Raw genomic sequence first — 23,950 nt, forward strand, 5'->3', positions numbered from 1 at the left:
TCTATTGTACTCCCCACTGATTTCCTGGTGCTTGGAAAAGTTCCAGGAACATATTAGGTGCTCAATAAATATTTACTGAGCGACTGCAGGCAGGAACGGCCCTCGGTACCCACGGCGCTTGCGCTAAACGCCCAAGGCTCAGGCGAAAACGGGCGCTCTGCGCCTGCGCAGTGTGTGCCAGAGCTGCGCCCCTACTGGTTCCCGACACTACTTTGCCGCATTAGATTTGCGCCTTACGGGCCCCCGTAGCGGCGGGGCTGCGGCACCGTCCCGGCTTTCACCTCGGCGTTCCCACGCCTCCTCAGCCGGGCTCTCCCCCTCCTCGTCAGGGCCCGGACCTTCGAGATGGCGGCTCAGAAGATAAATGAGGGACTGGAGCATCTCGCCAAAGCAGAGAAATAGTGAGTGGGCGTCTCAGACAGGGTCCGCTGGGTCCGTGCCCCAAGATGGCCTGGTCCGGGAGTTGGAGGGAGGGCCCGGGAGAGTGAGCCCTGAAGGCGGTGGCTTCCCGTGGGCTGCGGCCTGGGGGCCGGGGCGGGGCCTGCTGCACCTCCGGAAGCGGACTGGGTCTCCCCGCCGGAAGTCGTCCCCACTCTCTCCTGGGGTCTGTGGGCTGGAGGCTCTGCTCGTTTTGGTCTGGGCACTCCGGACCGCGTGATCCGTGGCGGCGACTGCCCTGTGCACCCGGAGAAAATCGCCTTGCTGAGAACCAGCGCTCTGAAAGACTCTCGCGTTGGGAAAGGGGATACAGATGTACCCTGCGAATTCCGGGGGGCTTTTTGTCGCGTCCTAGTATTCGGGTCCTGGGGTTTGCGCTACCTCAGTCATTTTATGTGTCTCCCAAGCTTCCGATACCGTACGTAGTAGGCACCCAACAGATATTCGCGGAATTGAACTGATCCTGCCCAGTCAGTCCTTTGAACACTCCCCTCCTCCTCAGTGTCATTACTGCAACGAATTTTTATTCGGCAGTTAGAGACCGTAAAAAGTCTGTGTGGTGCTGTGTGTTAGATGCTTTATGCCTGATCTGAGATCTTTACAACTTTCGACATACAGAAGAGGTGAGGCCTGGACAAGCCTTATGATGACTTGCCCAAGGCCGCACAGTTGAAAGATGGCAGCGCCAGGTTTTGAACAGGGGAAGAAATTCCAGTACTTTTTGTTATACTGTATTACCCCTTCCAGGCAGTGTGTAAGATCCTGGAGCTCTTTTGGTGCAGGAGATTCCTACAACAATCTTACTTTTTTTTTTTTTTTTTTTTTTTTTACTGGGAGCAAACATAAAGGTATTAGGATAGCGGCACCTGGGTGGCTCAGTGGGTTGAGCCGCTGCCTTGGGCTCGGGTCATAATCTCAGGGTCCTGGGATTGAGCCCTGCATCGGGCTCTCTGCTCAGCAGGGAGCCTGCTTCCCCCTCTCCCTCTCTCTGCCTGCCTCTCTGCCTACTTGTGATCTCTCTGTCAAATGGATGAATACAAAAATCTTAAAAAAAAGTATTAGGATAGTTTGTTTAATAAGGACCATAATAAAGCTGTGTTAACTTTGCTTTGGTAGAATGCGCGTGGGGGGAGAAGTTTATTCTGTCTGGTGGAATTGAGGAAGATTTCCCAGAAGTGGTATTTTGGAACAGGGCCTTGGAAAATAGGAGATTTTTTAGACAGAAGGCAAATCCTATGAGACAGAATCTATGGATAGGACGTCGTATGTCCACAGGCCTGAAAGTATGAGAGGAGAATAGTTAATGTAGAGTAGTTGAAGTGCCAGCGGATGAGCTAGAGCAGAGAAGTTGGGGTCCCATCATGAAGGGGCTGCTCCTCAGATGGTCCTGAACCTTAGCTTTTCTGGGGATCATATAACCAGTGGGACCGGGTTAGGTTTTTTTTGTGGTGAAGGAAGTGCAGCGGCAAAATGGAGAATGTACAGTGGGAGAGGAAAGTGAGAACTTTGGCATATTCAGTAAGTGTATCTTTGACCCAGCCACTGGGCTTATTAAGGCAACCAAAAGTAGTCCTTAATTCAGGAGCTTAGAATTCACAGGCGGGCATACAAGTCCTCAGATGAGTAAAAATAAAATACTAAATGTTAGAATAGAGGTATGCAGTTTCAGTGGGTCTACAAAGTAAGGAAGAATTAATATCCTCAAGGTGGGAGAAATGGAAGAGAAGGGCAGGCAGGAAAGGTGAATTTCCATGAGGGTTTAGTAGGCTCACGATGAGGGTTCGAATTAAAGTAATAATACAAGGGGCCTCTGAGTGGCTCAGTGGGTTAAAGCCTCTGTGTTCAGCTCAGGTCATGATCCCAGGGTTCTAGGATCCAGCCTTGCATCGGGCTCTCTGCTCAGCAGGGAGCCTGCTTCCTCCTCTCTCTCTGCCTGCCTCTCTGCTTACTTGTGATCTATCAAATAAATAAATAAAATCTTAAAAAAAAGAAAAGTAACAATACAAGGGGTGTCTGTGTGACTCAGTCTGCCTTTGACTCACGTCATGATCCCCCAGGTCCTGAGAACGAGAGCATGGTGTCTCTTGGGCTCCCTGTTCAGCAGGGTGTCTGCTTCTCCCTCTGCCTGTTCCCCTGCTCGTGCTCACTCTCTTTCTCTGTTTAAATAAATAAAATCTTAAAAAAAAAAAAAAAGCAACAATAGAAGAGGCAAGATTGGATGACGTCTGTCAGATAGAATTGGTAGGCTTTAATGACTTGACTGGATATGGAGGGAAAAACTTGACTCTTAGGTTTCCAATTTAGGAGATGACATGGAGGGGAGACCTTTAGCTAAGATAGGGGCTATTGAAGTGTGAACATGATGGGCAGGTAGGGATGAGGAAGGGGGATATTGGGTTCAGGCTTGAGCGTGTTATGTTTGAAGTGCCTCTAGACAGAGTTGTTAGTAATTGACAGGAAAAATGAGCCAGGAGCTTAGGAGAGAAGAATGGGTTTTTCTCTGTTTTCTAGTGGTAATATGGTTCAATATTTACAGATAGTTTTGTAATTTTAATCAAGCCCCTCTAGCAAATAGTGGTTTTGTGGGTTTTGGTCCTATGGAAATTGGTCTGTTGGGCTCAACAGAATTTCCTTATTGACTCTTGACCAAAATATCAAAACCACTAAGAGAGCCATTAAATTAACCAGAATGCCTTCTCTCTTTCTTATTAGAGGTGTTTAGTTGACTGGGGATGATTTGCTATATTTTAAAATCTCTAGTTCTTTCCATGTGTAGCATGTTAGACAACTGACTGTATTGTGTTTTGGGTGGGGTTTAAGAAATTATGTTAATATATAGATTATAATGAACCCTTAGGGTAGGGGTGGGGCATTAGAATTTTGTTTGTAGATTAGAATTTTGTACCCAGTTTTGTGGGTTAGACTGCTATTTAAGGATTTTATTTTTCTGAGCAATAATGTTCTTGGTAAGCTTTAAAAATTGCTCACACGTTTGGATCCTAGTATATATGCAAACACAGATGTTAAATATACTTTTTAAAAAAATTTTTATTTATTTATTTGACAGAGATAGATAGCACAAGCAGGGGTGAGAGAATGGGAGGCAGTCTCCCCACTGAGCAGGGAAATCTATGCGGGGGCTCCATCCCAGGCCACTGGAATCATGACCTGAGCTGAAGGCAGATGCTTGACCAACTGAGCCACCCAGGCGCCCTGTTAAATATGTTTAATCGCCAAAAAATGTTGCTTAAAAGTTAGAACTTCTGGGTGGTTCACACAACTGTCACAAACAAAGGCGTACTTTTGAGGGCTATTGGGGATTCTGTGTCTTTCAGTTAAGGTGCTCCTTTGAAGCACCTTACGGCATTACATGTAAGCTGGCTTTCACTAATTGCATTGAAATTTGGAATTTGAGATGGCATTTATTTAGCAGTTCTTAGGCGCACCTAAGTTTGACGGTCACTGGGTTACTTTACACTGAAAGTTTGAAATTATTTAAAAAAAAATAAAATATTAAAGAAAGAGCAAGTAAGATAACGACTCAAAATTGATGGTCTTTTGCTTTGACATCTGATAAACCAGTAGTGATCCTGGAAAGCAGCTTCTATTGTTTTCATAACATTCTCATCTTTCTGGCTACGCTTCCTGTTCACTGCTGGCTAATTCTGAACCTGGTTTGCTGGCTTCCTGTGTCGTGGTCCTGAACGTTTGTATTCTGCAATCTTGCAGGTCACTCTCTTAAGATCTCCCTGGTAGATCTTAGCTAGGTCCCTGGTGTGGCATACACTAGTGGTTCTTAAGTTAATAACTCGAGCCTCTCCTGAGCTTCTGTCTCAGGAATCCAACTGCTTGCTTGATGCCGTGCTTCAGAGGGTCTCAAGCTTTAATGCACCTCAGGGTTTGTTGTACCCCGATGGCTGCTGCCACCCTGGAGTTTGTGGTTCTGTAGGTCTGGGTCGGGAGAAGTTTACATTTTTAGCACATTTCCTAGTAATGCTGGCCCGGGGACCATGCACTAAGAATTTTTGCTGTGCTTGGCTATTATGCAGACATTTCAAAAGGAGAAAACCACGTCTGTGATACGGAGAGGGAAAATGGTGAGCCTGTTTCATTGTAAATGAATTTGGGTGGAGGTGGGCGGGGTGGGGACTTCGCACAGGTGTCTTTTAAAAAATCACCTACAAAGCCATTAAAGCAGGATTCTGACTTCAGAAATGTGGTTGGGAACGTCAGTTGAATGTGTCTTCTTTTCATTTTAGCCTGAAAACTGGTTTTTTAAAATGGAAACCAGATTATGACAGTGCCGCTTCTGAGTATGGAAAAGCAGGTACGTGTGATGGTAGTCCTGTGACTCCAGTATGTAGTCTTAACATAGGCCGAGAACTACGTCTTGGCAAAATACTTACACTTCATGCTTTCTGTGAGATTTTAACAGTTAAACAAACCTGCCCAAGCCCTTGCTTTTCTCCCAGTTGTTATTTTCAGCTGTGTTGAGGGCTGAGTTTGAGATCGGTGACCTGCAGCTCTCTCGTGAGAGCGGTGGTGGGGAGGGTTGGCAGTAGATAGCTGCAGGTTTTTCTCCGCTGTTTGTGTATTATTCTTGAACTTTAGTCAGTTGCATACTATTTCCAGGAGTTTTTGCCATAGACCTCTATTACACTTCCTATAATAGAATAAAGATTTTTCTTTGTTAACTTTTTATTTTTTAATTTAGCCTTATTCTGAGCAGATCTGCAAATTCTTTGTGTGTTTGGCACATGTTTTTTTCAAGAACTGCACTTTTGAGATAGGCTGATAAATGTTCGTGAAGTATTAAGCTATATAAATATTTGAATAAATTTATCTGTATATAAGATAAAAATAATCTGCAATATGCAACAGAGAAGGACCTTACTAAAAATTTAGCATTTACTCATGAAATGACAGCTTTCAGCATATGCATCATTATTTGGGATACAAAGCATAATGCAGTGTTTGAAGTACTCTGAACACATTTGCAGTTGTGTTCCAGCACCGCTCAGATCACGTTTGTTAGCCTAACACAGAGACCACCTACATAGTGTGCTTTTAGTAGACTTTAGTTTCAGTATGCTGCCAGAGAATAAAGAAATCAGGTAAATAGAAAGCTAATGAGTCTTTAACACTTAAATTTAAATCCTGACTAAATTCTCTCTGTCAAACTATGCAAATTATTTGTCCTATTTAAAAGAAAAAATATTAAAAGTTCAAAGTTCATGTGGATTCTATGGACACCTTATACAGGAACGCTTTTGTAACTAGAGGGGACAACATTTTGCAAATCTCGTGAGGGAAATTTATCACAGGTTTGTTTTACAAGCATCTAAGACCATGAGTTGCTTTCATAAATACATATTTCAGGTCATATTTTCCCATTAAATCATCCTTTGTTTATTTTCTTTAAGGGGTTATGCAAAATATATTTAATCATCAAAATCATTTTTTAAAGCAAAATGTGCAAGTCCAGGGATGAAAATAGTTCAATAGTTTGTTTATTTTCAATGTTTTATTAAAGAGAATTTTAAGAGTTTGAGTTTAAAAAAATTTTTTATACAGTATCCTTTTTTACTTATTTGTAAACAACTCTTAGCAAGTTTTCCAAAATCTGGAAGATCCTATTTTAGGGTCACTCCTTATTGTTTTGCCCTGGTAATGACATTTTTACAACAGTGAGCAATATATTTTAGCTCTCTGGACACTGGAGATGTCATTTACATAGAAACCCACTAAACAGCATAAAAGCTTTATGTAAAAGAAATGCATTATTAATGTTTTAGGCATTTATTTAAAGATTGTGCCAAAGGAGGGTTTATTTTACAAATGTTGAATGTATTTATTGGTCTTCCATTTCTAAATAATTTCAAAGATGGAATAAGCTGTAGCTAAAGTGCTGTTTTTATGATTAAATGTTGAACTGGTGAAGTAAGGTGCTGTCTTTAGGGACAGGACCTGTTCTTTCAGAGTATTGGTTTGACTGATGCAATCCTAGTTTCTCAAAGCTTAGGTGCTGCTGTTAAAAAGACTTGGTTTTGCGTGGAAGCGGCAATGATTTATTGCCAGCAATATACAGTTTGACAGAACAAAACACCAGACTTTTGAAAGTACTTCTAAGTTATTGGTAATCAAAAAGTTGTAAGAAAATTCTTTAGGACAAAGTAGCGTTGTATAACACTTAACACATTTGATTAAAATAAGGGTATTTTCTAATGCTTCCTACATGATGCAGATTTTGGTAACGATTGATTGGAAGTTTTTTTAACAATGGACTAGAAAGTCTGTTTTGTGTTGTTATTGTTCTGTTTCAGCTGTTGCCTTTAAAAATGCCAAACAGTTTGAGCAAGCAAAAGATGCCTGCCTGAGAGAAGCTGTTGCCCATGAGAATAACAGGGCGTATCTTTTTCAACCTTTATAAAGAAATTCAACAATTTGATGATTTGGACAGAAGCTCATTGTTTTCTTTTGTTAGAAATTTGCTACATGTGGACTACAGTGCTATTAAATTAGAAAATTAGAAATTAGAAAATTAGAAAAATTTTGTATTTAGACTCTGAAGGAGCATTTACAGAGAGACTTTTAATCATAAGGTTCACATTGTTTTGCAGAGCTGTATTTGAGAGTTTATTTCTGTTGTTTCTGCATTTGCTTGATGCTGGTTTTCCTTGGGATGAAGTGAGGGAAGTACATAGGTGCTGAAAATGAAACAGTAGTGGAGGTATTAGAAATATATAAACTGCTCAATAAATATTTTAAAAATATAGTCTTTCTTAGGTATTTAAAGAAAGATTTTTAAATATTTTAAAGCAATAAATTTTCCTGACGTATTTTAAAACTTACTAAGTAAAAAATGTCAATTTTATCTCATTTCCAAATTATGGTTATAATAACTTTGCATTACAGTGACACTTTTCAGATTAATGGTCAGTAGACATAGCTTAAAAATCTATGTGGTGTTTCCTCAGTGTTTTTGTGAATTAGGTAGTTGTGAGAGACATCAACAGGTGTGAAATGCTTGCTTCATCTGATTGTAAGATCTGTCTTTTAGAACCAGCAAGGGGAGATGACCATGTTTTTTAAATAGTAGATCTTTGGAAACTGTTGATTCGGGTTTTTTTCCTTAATTTTGACTTTGTTACATCCATTCAGTCTTTTTCATGCTGCCAAGTAAGTAAATATTTTCCATGTTTTCATGTATTTAGAGATAATGTTTTAAATGTTGTTTTTCCATAGGTCAGTAAATTATTTCTAAGTTATAAATCCATTGATAGTAAATTATTTTGTATCGATTTAAATAAAATAATCATTTCCATTTGTTTTGGTCTTTACCTGACCCTTAGAAACTGACTAAGTCCCTCCTAACTAAGTTATACAGTGTTTACATTCAATTCACCAAATATTTTTAGGACTATTTTCTCCAATAACCTATGAAGAAACAAGTAAGTTAGAATTTTTTTTCTCCCTCTTTCTTGATAGTTAATAATAGCCCTTGTGGAGACAAACAGTCTTTCTCCTGCTTTTGTGGAGGGTATTTACTTGTTTCAAAACTTGGATATAGGTTTGCAGATAGAAAGTCCTTTAACCTTTCTGAGATTTACTCAATTTTGCATCTGCAAAATAAAAATCCCTTTAACTCAGTTGTCTATTGTTTCCAAGGCATCATTGCTCACGAAAATGAAAAGAAAATAAAATGTTATTAAAAACCTAAAGCAATATGTAGTGCCTGAGCCAGTTTTAATTGACATAACTTCTCATATCTGTGGTAGAAGGTTTCTCCTCCCCCTTATTTCATTAACATCTCATCTGAGAAATTGTATTCTCTTTGCAGAGCTTATGAGCAAGCTGGCATGATGTTGAAGGTCAGTAATGTGCCACAACTGTTCTGTAGGTAAAATAAATTAATAACTACAAGGTGTTAAAGTAAATTTGTGTGGAGGTTGAAAACTCTCCTAGCTGTAAGGTGAGAGTTGGTAAGATTTCTTTTCCAAAGTAATGCTAATCAGACCCAAGGGTACATTGTATGTGTCTTGATAGGGAGTTTTAAAGGTGAAATTTAAGAGAATGTATTGAGTAAGTTTCTAAGCTTTCTACCAGGGGACTGTTGCTAGACAAAAAACTATGTGAGAGATTTCCCTACTTCTGAGAACTTCAGGACATTGTAATGTAGTAAAAATTTACAAATATATGTATTTTTTACTACCCTTGGGTTATAGAAAGAAGAAATATTTGCTTGTTTTATAAAAGTTGGCATTGGCTATTTAATTCTGATTCTTGTTGAGTGAAATAGTTTGGCTCATGTACCTGAGCCACTTTTCATATTTCTGCTTCTTAAAAGCAGGCTGGGAATTGATATCCTGTTGTGGTAAGAAAAAACGTTACTTTATGGCATTTAATGACATTCACTCTCCCAAGTATGCCAAGTAGCAATTGAAATCGAACATTTCCTTTCCATTTTTATGTTCACTAATGTATTAAAAGCTATCTGAATTATTTATTATAAAGCGTTGTTTTAAGAATTTGCACTTTAGTAAAACTTGTTTTTTTTTTTTTAAATTACTGTGACTTTTATAATCTTGCTGATATTTTTTTAAGTGGTCATGGTAGAACATGCCAAAAAATGTTAGTAATGTATTTAGGTTTTTTTTCCTTCTAGTTATTTTTCTACGTACATACATTTTCACATATATACACACATAGATTGAGATAATGCTCTACACACAGTTCTCCTGCTCTTTACATTTAACTTTTTAAATGCTGATTTTCTACTGTCATTTAAAAAACTACTTTGATAATATATATCAACGGCCTTGAGAATTTTCATAGCCAAGAATTCCAATTCTGTGACTTTCTTGTAAAGAGATAGCAAAAATTGATGTGTAAAAATGTTTATTGCATATTGCTTAACAAAAATGGCAGTTTCTAAATTTTTAATAATAGGATATTTAAGTGTATTTTGATGCTTCATTATAAGAAACTGTTACATAGCCATTGGAATAAACCTTTTCTGGATAAAATGTACAACCAGGTGGATATTAAGTAATGCACGCCAGGTTATCAGCAGCAGTTTCTCAGCAACTAGCATTTCTTTTGTAGCCAAAGGAGCTAGGTATGTGCCCTGACCTTCTGTTGTCCCTGTTCCCCCTGAGAACTCCTAGGAAGCTCCCAGATGGCTCTTGTCGTCTTGGTGTACTTTGTGCTTATTATTAGGATACATTCCTTTAAGGTACAAAAATGCGGGAACACTGTAATATATAATCCTCACAGCTTCAGTTTATATTCTAACAGCTGTGCTAAGACTTGAGTCTTCATCAAAAGTCTTTATAATTTCCATTGCTGTAGTGTCTGTTTAATTTGAGAATTTGAAGGCACTACTTTGAATGAAGAAAAAATAAACCTAGTGGATAGGGGAGAAGACAAGAGAAAATGCTTTCTGGTATGCTCTTATATTTATATTAAATGCCTTTGCACAGTCCTCAGCAGCATTAGAGGTCCTGAGCTACGTGGCCCAGTGTCAATTCTGTGGGTTCAAATTTCCATCAGATTGTCATACAGACCTTGATATTCATCCCCCAGCAAGGCTTAGGACGTGATAGTATGTAGAAGGAGGCAGAGTGGAAGACACCGTTTGGACCAACCTCTACAGCTGTTAGATTTTATATCTTGTTTGCTCCACAGAAGTGGTAAGGTGACGAAAGCACACAGACCACAGAAAATAGGTATATTTTTATTGTCTTCTTGATGATTTTGGCATGCTACAAGAACGTGGTGAAGCATATAAAATAGTGTAACTTTTAAGAAGACAGCCCATCCTTTTTTACTCCATAACTAAATAACAAAAAAGTTAAATGTGCAAGTCAGTAAGAGTGAGACCAGCCAGTTTGGTATCATAAAGAATTTGTCAACTCAGGTACTGAATAGTCAGACTTGAAAACAACCCTTGAGCTGTCGATGTGGAGCCTTCTTTAAGATCTAGGATGGCAATTCTAAGTAGATAATGTCTATAAGCTTTGTTTAGCTTTTAAATGACTTTTGTTCCTTTTTTAAGAAGAGTTTTGATATGGAGATGTTGTAAGGACCACAGGATGTCGAGATCTGTGATTTCATAGTAAGACACAGAGTTGGTGTGTTGGTGGCACTCGTCTTGGAAGAGTGCTGCAGGCTCAGATGAGCTCAGGGCATGGAGAGTAACTGGTGTGCAGGAGGTGGGCCCAGGTGTGGAGGGCAGTTCGGAGTGGGGAGATGTGCGGCCGCTGTCAGGAGGCATCATGCCTCCCAGGACAGCTGCTATTCAGCCCCAACCCACAAGCCTACTGATGTCTTAGCTTGTGATCTTTTTTAAAAGTAGGAAGCTATAGAACAGAACCTTTGTGAAAGGATCTGATTTCAAACTACTGAAGCAAGATGCACTTGGAAATGAGGTACAGCCCTTGAGCTGCCAGTTCAAAGCCATGACCATGAGCTTTATATGTGGTAGGGATTCAAAGCCATTGCCATGAGCTTTATATGTAGTAGGGACTCAGTAAACACTCAAAGAATTACAAATCTTAGAAAACAAGTTAATAGCAAGCATTTTGGGTTCTACCATTTGTATAGTTCTTCTGAAATTCTAAAGTGATGAACTCAGTGTAGAAATTAACCAATACCTTTTTAGTTTGGCTGAAGGAGGCTTTGATGGGGAACAGTAACCATGTGAAGGTATTTCATCTTAAATATATTTGTTGTTGTATAACATTGTGAATCATCTACTTTCATGAATTAGGAATAAAATGAATTTCAGTTTGTTAATGTTACATTTAAGTTGATGCATTTACTGCTCTGTCCTGTATCCTTTGCCTGAAGGAGATGCAGAAACTCCCTGAGGCCGTTCAGCTGATTGAGAAAGCCAGCATGATGTACCTAGAAAATGGCACTCCCGACACAGCAGCCATGGCATTGGAGCGAGCCGGCAAGTGAGTGTGGACACAGCTCTCTGCATAGAAGCCCTTGGCTGTTTGTCTTACTAAAGACCTTTGAAAAATAAGTTTTCTATTTCTCATATAAGTCCCATTTTCTTGTCTACTATAGGCTTATAGAAAATGTAGATCCAGAAAAAGCTGTACAGTTATATCAACAGACAGCTAATGTGTTTGAAGTAAGTTTGAATTTGTTTTCCTTTGTATACTTAGAGTGTTCAGATCCACAGCATGTAGGAAAATAGAGAAATGCCGTGGCTGCTTTGTAAAAATTTTCTGTGCTCATAATTCAACTGTATTTTTTGATTAGTGAATAAAATGGATTAACAGCTTTGGTATTCCACCCCCCCCCCCCCGCCATCTTGATCAAATGCTGTTACTTATTTATCAAATAACTATTGGGAGGAAAAAAGATTCCTAGATTAAAGCAGCCAATAGTTTCTTCTCTTTGATTCCTTCAGAATGAGGAACGCTTACGACAGGCGGTTGAATTACTAGGAAAAGCCTCCAGACTGCTGGTACGAGGACGCAGGTGAGATTTCCATAACCGTGTTCCTGTGTGTCCAGGTAACCCTTCGGTCCCCATTTGGAACTGTGAAGTGATTTGGGGAAAGGCTTGTTAATCTTTTTGGTGTGAGCCATAGGCACACCAGGCTGCCTAGCAGAAAGAGTGAGGTCTACAAGGTAGAATGTTAAATATCAGAATTTGCTGTTTTTCTTAATCTGATGCCAAAATGTATCATGCATTGTGTTTTTATTGGTTACAGTCTGGCTGAGCAGCATGAGAGCAGTTTTTTTCATGTTATTAGGTTAAGTTACAATGTGTTTTTCTTGAGGAGAAATATCTGTATAAGCATAGATAACAAGCTACCCTAAGTGCTCACCCACGAAAACTGACAGGTTCTCGCCCGCCAATCAAGTAGTGTCTTTAAATAGGGTATTTGGTGTTTGTTTTTTCGTCCTTTCAACATATGACTTAAGGCTTTAGTAGTTGGACCCCAGAAACCTAGAATCCTATTGATTTTTCCTTTGTTTTTTACTTTACCTTAATTTAAGCTTAGGAAACATTTTCTGTCATTCATAAAATTCTGTTTGCCAAGATGTCATTTAGTTGTATTTAAGGTAAACAAAGAAAACTCGAAGTTTGAAGATAGGTTTTTTCATTAACATGTGTCTCTACTTCCCTAGTGACAGAAGAGATGCAAGATAATTCTGTGAAGGAACCAAAAAACAAATGACTAAAGAATCTATTGACCCCTCTCTGAGACTGAATTAAATGTTGTCTTAATGAGGACTACAGATTCTAAAATAAAGTGGCATCAGAATAAATAATAGAATTAGTAACTCGTGCATGTTGGTATTTAGATGGACTATTTCATAAGACTTCGTTACACTGATTTGGTTTTTTTTGTTGGTCTAAACGGAATAGTGCTTTTATTTTGTTTTTAAATTAGGACTTTTGTATTAAGCCATGAGTCATAATTTAATTTATACATATCAGCCTTGGGTCATTACCTTTATCTGTCTTAATTCTCTTGGCTTCCTAGAAATCCAAACAACTGGAATGCTAACTGTGGCAATTCTCAACTTATAAATGGTGGTAGAGTAAGTTCACGTTAGTCCCTGAAAGTGTGTCTTTCATTCTTTCTTTCTTTTTTTGAAATATTATTTATTTATTTGAGAGAGAGACCGAGATAGCGAATGGGAGAGTGAGTGAAGAAGAAAGGGAGAAGTAGGTTCTCTGCTGAGCAGAGAGCCCGACATGGGGCCCAATCCCAGGACCCTGAGATTATGACCTGAGCCGAAGGCAGACGCTTAACCAACTGAGCCACCCAGGCGCTCCGCTGGAAGGGTTTCTTACAAAACCAGAGATGTTTGTGGTGATGGTCCCAGGTGTTACAGAAAAGCTGAACTTTAAAATAGTTCCTAGAGTCTGACCCTTTGAGCAGGGTTTTACACATATAGAAACAGGGAATGGTATCCTGAACGTTACTAATTTTAGGGCAGACGGGCACGTTCTGACATACTTTCATCTCCTTTTCTCATCCACTCCCCTAATGGTCTTCCCCTGAGTTCCCCAGTGTCTTTTTAGGGCCTGAGTCCCCTTAACTACTGAAGGCCTAAGAAGCGTAAGTTGGAGGTAGGGGCAAAAAGTAAGCCTCCCCTCTGTATAGGCAGGGACTCTGCCTCCGCTTTCCTAGGGTCTTTCTGCTTTTGCATCTGCTCCGCTTCTGTTTTCCAGACTGAGATTATCTAAAGCTGGGTTGTAGGGGGAGTAGCAAAAGGGAGGAGGGGGCCAGGACCTCCCCAGGATGGTAGCTGAGCAGTGTTTTCCAGCTACACAGTCATATTCCTCTGGAAAGCTCCACCATGGAGTGGTGGTAGCCACTGTCATTCCCAGAAGTTACTGATTGCTTGTAATGTGTGTAATGAGAACCATTATTCTAGAACAAATGCCAAGTATTATTCACAGTTGTGGAGACTGGTATGGAGATGCTAGAAAGGTGGACATTTGTAAATCTAGGGCAACCAGTGCATCTTTTATTTACTTTGTGAATTTGTTTTTTGCTTTTTTTTTTTCATTTTTAGTAAAAATGCATTGAAAAATGATAGTATTTCATGCAATGTTTTAAAAAAAATTACAGAAATAATTCAAGTTGTATAATATAAAAATTGATATAAATTTATTCAGCAGTGTTAAGGAATCTGATATTTGAAAACTACCACTGGGTATGGATAGTATGAAAGAATTATAAATCAGCTGTCACATGATTTTTTTTTTTTTTGCTATTTTATTTTATTTATTTATATTTTTAATAATTTTTAAAATTTTTTTATAAACATATAATGTATCATTAGCCCCAGGGGTACATGTCTGTGAATCGCCAGGCTTGCACACTTCACAGCACTCACCATAGCACATATCTTCCCCAATGTCCATAACCCCACCACCCTGCCTCCCGCCCCGGCCACCCTCAGTTTGTTTTGTGTCACATGAATTTTTGTAGTGCAAAGTGAGAAAGACCTGGAGGATTTTTATTAATAGATAACTGAGAAAATTTATGTGATATTTGAGTATTTTGAATATATATTATCCTTATAATCTTAATTGGGGCTGCCATTTGTCTAAAAGAAAACAGTAATTTTGTGCTTTCACAGAAATATCTAATAGGGCATAGTATGCAATTTAAAATTTTATGTTTGTTACATTGAGATAATATGCTTATATTTTTACAGTAATATTTAATGCTAACTTAACAGTAGTTTATAACTAGTGTAGCAAAATTAAATAACTTATTTAATATGTTTGTGTTAGTCTCCTGCTCTTCCCCCATTTTCAGAGAGCCATAATTCAAAAGTGAGTCAGACTTAATTAGGTTGCATCTGTGGGGTCTTAAATCAGTCCGTACCAGTGCCCTTGTTCCCTCCCTGAAAAGGCCTTTCTGATTGTTCTAAGCAGAGACTACATTCCTATGCCTTCCAGAGAAGTTTTGTGGCAGCTGAGCTGGTTGAACACTGTGTGGTTAGCACTAGGTAACCAAATCCAGAGCTTTCCAGAGCTTTGTCATGATTCCCAACAAGGGGGAGAGTCTGACTTCTCTGTCATTTAACCACTCCCCCAACCCCAGCTGACTCCCCACTTCTAAGGCTCTCAGACTCTTACCAGTTGACTGAGACAGTCACTAGATACTAAACTTAGGGAGGCCTGAGTGTGTGTTATGTGGACTAGGTACTAGTTTAATCCTGTATAATTACTGGGTTTCCATCTTACTTAATTTTGTCCTGTCCATTGTCATGCCAAGGTTTATTGGGTTGATAAACTTAGTTGGCAATATGATGTGGGCTGAAAGTTTTATAGGTAGCTAAACATATGTTCCAGACTTTAGGAGGCAGTTGGGGCCAGAGGATGGGTTTTGAGTCATGGTGAGGGAGATAAGAAAGCTGGGTTGTATGAAGTCCTGTGACAATTTCCTGTCGTATGCACATAATTTTTGTGGGCCTTACATTTTAATTACAGGAAGATAAAAACAATTTATTCTTTTTTTAGCAAAATCACATGTATTTTATTTTGTTAGGAGTATTAAGAATTACCTCTGGGTTTCATTATAATAACTTATGAATAATTTCCTGGATACAGTTGAAAACAGTTGGCTTTATATGTCAGTTTCATGGACTTTTAGCCAAGCTCATTGATTTTTTTTTTTTATTACAAGTAAATATTTCTCTTAGATGGCTGTTTTGCTCGCTAGCTGTTAGCACATGGAAATGCTATTTTTATGCCAAGGAAATAATTAAGTCATGTGGGAAGAATGCAGACTTTATACTTAAATATATGAAAAATTCAAAACATTAAGATTTCTACTAGAATGATGTCATCTGGATGTTTATGTCCTGGTATAATGTTTATAAAATAGTCTGGGATAAGCTCATGGTCATAATTACAAATGATACAGGTATATATAATCCTTCATATTAATTTCCTTTTCTGTATGACAAATAATCGTGAACCTAACAGCTTTAAACAGTATCACTTACTGGCTCCCAGGTCTGCAGGTTAGAAGTCCAGGCCCAGTATAGCTGGGTCCTGTGCTCAGGGTTTCACCAGGCCGGACCCAGGCGTCTGGTCTGGTATGACTGCCATCTTATTCTAGGCTCACTGGTTGTTGGCAGGATTCCTTTCCTTGCAGCCAGAGGACACATACCCATGTTTTCTCGTTAGCTATTGGCTAGGGGCAGTTCTCAGCTCTAGAGGTGCTATAGCCTGTAGATCCTTGGCCTGTGCCCTCCGGATGGTTTATAAGATGGCAGTTTGCTGCTGCTTCGAGGTTAGTGACTCTCTTGACTTTCAATCCCTGATCTTTGAAGACCTCACTGATTAGGTTTAGCCCCATCCAAACATTCTCTCTGCTTTGCTTGAGGTCAGTTGAGGATTGTCCTCACAAGAGTGAGTTCCATCATAATCAGAGATTGTGCCCACGTTCAAGAGGAGACTGTACAAGGAGTGTATATGAGGAGCAAGAATCTTGGGGAACAATCTTAGAAGTCTGCTACCATGCCCAATTTATAAACTGGCTTTGTTCCCAGAATTTAAAGACTTTTTTTTTTTTAATTAATTTGACAGAGATCACAAGTTGGCAGAGAGGCAGGCAGAGAGAGAGGCGGAAGCCTGAGCAGAGAGCCCGACGCGGGGCTCGATCCCAGGACCCTGAGATCATGGCCCGAGCAGAAGGCAGAGGCTTTAACCCACTGAGCCACTCAGGCGCCCCTGTTCCCAGAATTTAGCATGTTGATCTTTGGAAATTCAGAATGCATTTCTCCAGTAAGCCTTATTGTATGAGGTAGTAAGTTACAAGGGCACGGTCCACAAAAATTCAGTTCAACTCCTTTGAGTTAAACCAAGCCATACCATGTGTGTGTGCATATATGCATGTGCACAGATCTTAATTATTCACAGAAAAGTGTAGTATAACATTTTTGTATTTTAATATAATCACGAAAGAGCTTTCCCCCCTGCTGCATCCTAACAGTGCAGACAGCTTTTGCCATTTTGGCTTTTGGGGTCAGAGAGATGAGTGAGGCCTACACACTTCCTTTAGATACAGGTCAGACGCCAGGAAGAGAGTCCCCAGACAGGGACAGTGATACACCTGTACGAAGAGGTGAGGAGCTGCTTAGGGTGTGCTGGGCTTGAGTGGAAGGGGAAGGGCGAGGGCCTTGGAGGATTGGGGGAACAGTGCTAGTGATGCCTTTCCTCTTCGTCCTGCCACCTGAGTGGGATGGAAGAAAAAGAAAATGGGTGAGAGGCCAATGTTGGGGATGAAAGGTGGCAGGAAGGACGTTTTCTCTGGGTCACTGAGGCTGCAGTGGAGATTCTGGCAGTGAGGACAGAGTGGGAGAGGGAATTCTCTAGCAGGCAGGCAGTGCTCTTGGGGGTCTGGATGGCTTTATTGGAAGGAAAGAACTCTGGGCTGATTAAATCGGGGCTTTTCTAATACTTTTCACAAAAGTTTGCAGAGCGGTTTGTTGTTGAGTTGGCTAGATGCGCATTAATGGATGGTCTTTACCAGACTTAAACTACTCCATTTGAAGTAACCTGTCCTTGAGTTCTTCTGTTTTTTGTCTGTTTGCTTGATGCATGAACAGGCACATCAGGAGTTTAAAAGATAAGCCAGATGTGCAGAGCTCATGGAAACTGTGTTGTAGAGCAATTGCTAAAAATGCCTGATACCTTCTTACTTTTGCCAGAATCTGTAATATCTAATAGACAGTGATCTCTGTTTGAGAGGATTTAGAGCTGCCTTACTTGACATTTCTTCATTTTGTCTTTAGGTTTGATGAGGCAGCACTTTCTATTCAGAAAGAAAAAAATATTTATAAGGAGATTGAGAATTATCCAACTTGTTATAAGGTATGTTTTGAAAGTGCTTATTTTTGGCTTTATATTTGTTAATTTTTCATATTGGTGTAGCTATGTGTGTAAGACTGCAGTCCACGGATATTTTAAAAAATAATTTTGGCTGAGATGGAGTAAGCCCACTATAGCCTATCTTTCCTGCTGATTACAACTAAAACTTCTGGATAAAATACAAAAACTTCTGAACTCTGAAAAATAAAAGCAGGAGGAGTGAGCACTTGGAGAAGCGGCCATTACAGGAGTGGGTTTCCAGCATTTTCCCTGTTTTTTCTTGTGGCTTTCCTTGAGAGAAGCCCCCAGTCATGGAGCTGGGCAGCAGAGGCTCCAGCAGCTACAATGCCCAAGGAACCCATCTATCCGAAACTGGGGGGACTGGGAAAAGCAGCCTCCTTGTCTTCTCTTGTTTCTCCCCTGGCTTTGCTCTGAGGGTGAGCCCTAGTCATGGAGCAGCGACTGTGACAGTGGTGCAGCAGATGAAACACCGCAGGAGGCTGAATCTCTTTGGTCAGAGGAGCTAGGACAATGAGCTAAGAGCAAGGAAAAAGACCCAGGAAGGAGGGGAAGGGAATCTCAAGTGTGGGTATGAGCAGGTGCCCACACAAGTCCTGGGGTTACCCTCCAGCTCTGCATGTGGCAGACAGACCCAGAGCAGCAGAGCATAGGCTTTGAGAGTGGCAGTAAGATTTGATCACTACCCAGGACTCCCAGCTCCCTGGCAGCACTCTTGCTTGGAGCTGAGCCGCAGCCACCAGCAGAGGCCCTGAAGACTGGAGCGGCCGCCCGCCACAGGGGCGCAGAATCTGCATCTGAGCCTGACTGCTGGCTTAACCTGCTGAAAGCGTCCACACTCTCCTGAGAATCGTAACAGAGTCTATGCAGCAGAGCGCCTACAGTGTCTGGGGTAGTGTCCCAGAACACCCAGCATGATTGAGTCAGGAAAATGGCACCAGTTCCCAACAGAAGACAACCAGTGCCAACCCAGAGATGACCCAGATGTGGGAATTACCAGGTCACAACTTCAAAGCTCCTATCTTAACTATTCCATGAGATGCGAAAGTAAACAGATGAATGGATGAAAGGACTGTGTTTTTGTTTTGTTTTATTTTGTTTTAAATAGAAACTAAAAATGAACTAAATGAGAAATTTGGAACTGAAAAAGCAAATGTCTGAAGTAAAATATTGGATGATGGAGATGATAAAATGTTCAGTGAACTTAAGGACAGATCAATAAAAGTCATCTGAAAAATAAAGAAAAAAAAGATCGAAAAACACCTTTTGAAGAGCTGTTTGCCAATAAGATCTTACCAGTCACATCTTTGGTCTTATTAATGCCTTGATTGGCTTATAAATAGTATTGTTCCTCTTATCTCAAGTTTTTATTTGTTCATTCACCTTTTTCCTATTATTAATAGGAAATATATTAGTTATATTAAATAAATATATTAATTTTCCTATTAATAATTCTGAAGTGTTGTGGAGTCACAGGTCCTGCTTCAGGATTTCCCTTTTGAAGATTAAACCCATATAGACAGTTAAGAGAGATTTTCTTTACAATATGTGGTGGTTGTGTGCTAAGTTGTCTTAGTCGCTGTGGTCCTCAGACTGGCAGTATCGGGACCACCTGCGAGCAGTCTCAGGCTCGTCTCGGAACCCCCCAGACTACAGTCTGCATTTAACAGGACCCAGGGTGGTTTGTGTGCTCAGTGGAATTGCCGCGGGGTGTTCTCGCTCGCGTGTCCTGTGGAAGTTCCTAAGAATTTATCAATCTCTGTAGATAAAACAGGACTCTTAAAAGTTAAATTCCAGATGTCAGGATTGACTTTACTAATAAATAGATGTCAGTTTGGACCATAATCCCCTCTTTTGTTTTAGAAAACAATTGCTCAAGTCTTAGTTCATCTCCACAGAAATGACTACGTGGCTGCCGAGAGGTGTGTCAGGGAGAGCTACAGGTAAGATGTTGGCAGCCCTGCCGGACTTCTGCTGTGTAAACATTTCTATTTCTCAGTGTAAGGTCACTGCTCAGACAGCTGTTCTTGGCCATGAAGCTAGTTTTGGTTTTTAATAAATTTCATAGTGGTGGGAGGACTCACGTACCATTTCAGCAGGATTTTTACAAGTTGGGATCTTTCCTGTGTTTTTCTCCTGGGAATTTCGTGGGAGTGAATGACTAGAATGATTTTGTTCCCTTTGCCTTCTGAGAAAAAAAAAAGAAACAAAAAAAGAGTCAAGAAATGTTCTCAGATTACATGTAATAGGAAGATCATTTCTTTTTTTTTTTTTTTTTTTTAAGATTTTATTTATTTATTTGACAGACAGAGATCACAGTAGGCAGAGAGGCAGGCAGAGAGAGAGGGGGAAGCAGGTTCCCTTCTGAGCAGAGAGCCCAATGCGGGGCTCAATCCCAGGACTCTGGGATCATGACCTGAACCAAAGGCAGAGGCTTTAATCCACTGAGCCACCCAGGCGCCCCTGGGAAGATCATTTCTTGTTGGAGGTGTGGTCCAGTCGGGGCACTTGTTGACATTTCGGCCTAACTCTTTGCTTTCGGGCCTGTCCTGTGCATTGTGGGATGTCTGGAGCATCGCAGCTGCTAGCCGCTTGTTATCAAGACTGTCTCCAGCTATTGGCAAACACCTGCTGGGGGGCGGGAGGCAGAACCCCGGGGGATGGGAGACAGGACCCGGGGGGCAGGTGGAGCCCTGTGACCCGCGTTTGCTGTAGCATCCCAGGGTTCAGCGGGAGCGAAGACTGTGCTGCGCTGGAGCAGCTTCTCGAAGGCTATGACCAGCAAGACCAAGACCAAGTCTCCGAAGTATGCAACTCGCCGCTTTTCAAGTACATGGACAATGATGTAAGTGCCTTTTGTCCTTCCTTTTGACAGGTGAAGGCTTCTAGTGAGATGATTTTTCTCCTATGGACTTGTGAGATTTCCCCCTCTATTTTATACCTCCAGCCACTGCTTACAAAGGCATGTGGCATTGGCACTGAATTTGACCGCAGGCTTAGACATGTCAGTGAGGCGCATGTATAGCCATTTCTCTCGCCAACTAATGGTGTTGACTGTATGTGTTTATTTTTTAACTGGGCTCCATGTCTCAGCCTCTCCTACTACCCCTTGACCTCTGAAGGTTCCTTACTTTAAGTGTATTTTAGGCTTCCCTGTCTGAAAGAGGCTTATTGGGTAGTGGCCTTTGTAATTCCTTAGACTTGTTGGAGGCCCCCTGCTGTGACAGCTGGTTGTGTGATGCCAGTTAGTAATGAAGTCTCTAAACCTCCAATAACTCATTGTAAGCTGCTGGTCCCTGTCCTGCCAGCCTGTCCTACGTATTAGAGTGGTCTGCCTGTGAGAAACGGCCTCACACGCTGCTGTCTGCAGAATGTGAGCTGTGACTGTGACTTTTCAGTAGACTTCTGAGCCCCTGTTCATTTGATTTGGTATCAGATCAGCTTGAGATCTTGAGTGTTGTTTGGTTGGTTGATTTTGTTTGTTTGTTTTTCTGTAAGGATGTATGTAGAAGGAATCTGTTTTTGTTTTTGTTTTTTTTTTCCAGATATAGTCTTATGTAGGCTTTTGTAAGTGATTATTTTTAAAGACTTTGTCCCTAGTTTAACTCTTCATTTACTCAGCAGATCTTTATTTTGTAGGCACTCTGTGTGTCCTGATTATCTCCCATTCCTAAGTGTGGCACATAACTGAAGTTTTTACCAGTTGTCTACCTGTCATGTCCTGGTCACAGGCCATCTGATGGCGGTGCAGTCGTGAATTCCGTTGTGGTGGTTTTACCATCTAAATGGTCGTATTGGTTTTCCTGAGGTAGAAAATGAAGATTTGTCTTTTACAGATCGCTGCTGTTGAAAGGGGGCGTGTTGAGATTCGGGTTACGGGGCTATTGAGAACATGCTTTGTCATTGACAGTATGCTAAGCTGGGCCTGAGTTTGGTGGTCCCAGGAGGGGGGATCAAGAAGAAATCCGCAGCACCACAGGCTAAGTCAGAGGGCGCCGCCGCTCCCACTGCGGAGGAAGACGAAGATGAGTATGCGGGAGGCCTGTGCTAGGATCCTGCTCTGCCGCAGAAAGGAAGAGAAGAATCCTGACACACCATTCACAGACTTGGACCTTGTCTAAGGGGATCCAGACTTCATTTCAGTCATGGTTTTGAAAATGCTAATAAAGACTCCATGTTTAGTCTTCATTTCCCTAAGTACCCATTATGAGAAAACACTTTTTTTCTTTCCATAAGAGCCTTTCTAAGATACCAGCAGGAATTAACAAAAATATACTGTCACATTTTAATACAGTTGATTTTTAAATTTGCAAGCCACCAATTATGTTCTAAACAAAAGGGATACTAGGGATAGAAATTCTTTTCTCTTGGGCTTTTGTGATTTATTGTTACAGAATTTTCTTTGTGTTTTATTTAATAATTGCTGCTAAAAGTGAAGTTTACTCAGTTAAAGTAGTATTTTAAACTTTTTTGAAAAGGAAGTTTATCCCCAGTGATATTAGATACATTTAGATGATCAAATCTTGAAATCTCTTCGGAGGTAAGATTGGGACAGGATGCTGTTTTGAACCTTACACTATTGTTTAGCCCAATAAAAGGTACGTTTGAAGTCTTATGTGTAAGCTGAAAGTTTTGAAGCTATATTCAACTCCTTTTTGAAATCCATTTTTTTCCACCTAAAAAAACACATGGCGGCTGTCCCCAAATGCATTTGGTTCTTGGCTAAACGGGAAATAATGAGGACTGTTGTGCGTTCTAACAAAGGGATAATGTTCCCGTCAATCTAGAATATAGACCTTTCTTCCCTCCAGAATAATTTCTGATTCATCCAGAGCTGCAGCAGGACAGTAACGTGATGGCAGTGCTGTGTATACTGCAGACGCGTAGCTGGAAAGGGAAGAACTGTTTCCGAAGTGCTTCTGTTGAGGGGAGTGAGCTGCCAAAATGTCAGTCCTCATAGGTATTTGTAGAAGGCTGTTCGAGAAGCATTCCTTTTTCGCTCATGCGGCTCTGCCTCCCACAGTGGTCCCCGGTGGTACGCCCGTCTGCGTCTGCCTGGAGCCGGCCTGCCAGAGCCGGTGCGCAGTGTGCTGCTCCCTGAAGACAGCAGGGCCCATCGTGAAGCCTGGTTTTAGCCCCAGCTGGTTCTGAGGGAGAGGAGGGCTCAGCCAGGATGGCCGCCTCTATGGCAGGTGCGCTGGGCAAAAGTCATTATTGAAGATCTGATTTAAGACACTAACAAACTTAATGCTTTGATTCCTCGCATTACTTGCATAACTCTGCGGGGAGCAGCTCATTTTCAGTAATTGTACGGAGACGAACGTTGACCAGTCCCAGCGAGGTTGCATGTAGACGTGTGCACTGAATGACGAGCCCGCCATTGCTGCTGCACCCGTTAGATCCCATCGGAAACTTCGGGAGTCTCGAGGTCATGCTCATGTGAGCTAAGCAGCCATATGTCTAAACAGATTTGGCAGCGCTTAAAAGGTATCTTCGACCATTTGTTTATAGATTATTTGTTTATAGACTAAAGTGTTAAGTTTTACATTTTAGAAATAAGGAGTGATTGAGTGCATTCTGTACCAGCAGGGCAGCTGACCCAGAACAACATGGAACGCTTTATTTCTTTCAAGTGCAGCCTCTTCCCGCCTCCCTGCCCACACTTAGGAACTAACAAGCAAGACTTAGGGCTATTTCTTTGACGTCAGGGTTATTCTGTGTGGTGTCCAGGAAAGAGCCCTTGTTCCATCTTCATGCATTTTATTTTTCCATGTACAGAAGTCTTGATCCTGAGAGTGTGGTCAGGAGTGGGAAATGTGTGTTTACAGCAGGAAAAACTTTTCCAGAACTCATGTCATCACTTTTACCAAAGTGGAATCCTGCATGAATATGCTCAGAATCGAATACTCAGTGTTCTGTTATAAGTGAAATCAATCTAGAAATATATTTAATATATTGAATGTATTTGTACATAGGCAGAGTAATATGGTATTTGTGTATGGAATCTGTGCTTCCTATTTTTTCCAGTTCTTTGATGAGTCAATTTTAAATGTGTTGCTATGAAAATGTAGATTATTGCTTCTATGACAAGATAATTATGAAAATAAAATCTGAAACGATAGAA

At 40.7% G+C, this 23,950-nt stretch overlaps 1 protein-coding gene across 2 annotated transcripts; it reads left to right on the forward strand.

Moving 5' to 3' along the window:
• The first annotated feature begins 222 nt into the window (after positions 1-222).
• NAPG (NSF attachment protein gamma) lies at positions 223-23,950 on the forward strand. Of its 2 annotated transcripts, XM_082699333.1 has the most exons (12): positions 223-401; positions 4,698-4,765; positions 6,762-6,846; positions 7,600-7,617; positions 8,279-8,309; positions 11,290-11,399; positions 11,515-11,581; positions 11,864-11,934; positions 17,733-17,811; positions 19,690-19,769; positions 20,542-20,671; positions 21,737-23,950. In XM_082699333.1, exons 1-12 carry the CDS (start codon positions 346-348, stop codon positions 21,875-21,877), a joined length of 936 nt encoding a protein of 311 aa, XP_082555459.1. In that variant the 5' UTR covers positions 223-345; the 3' UTR covers positions 21,878-23,950. The 2 variants fall into 2 exon arrangements, with proteins under 2 accessions (XP_082555459.1, XP_082555460.1); XM_082699334.1 differs by lacking the exons at positions 6,762-6,846; positions 7,600-7,617.

Source organism: Mustela nivalis, assembly GCF_964662115.1.
Source record: "Mustela nivalis genome assembly, chromosome: 14".
Lineage (NCBI taxonomy): Eukaryota > Metazoa > Chordata > Mammalia > Carnivora > Mustelidae > Mustela > Mustela nivalis.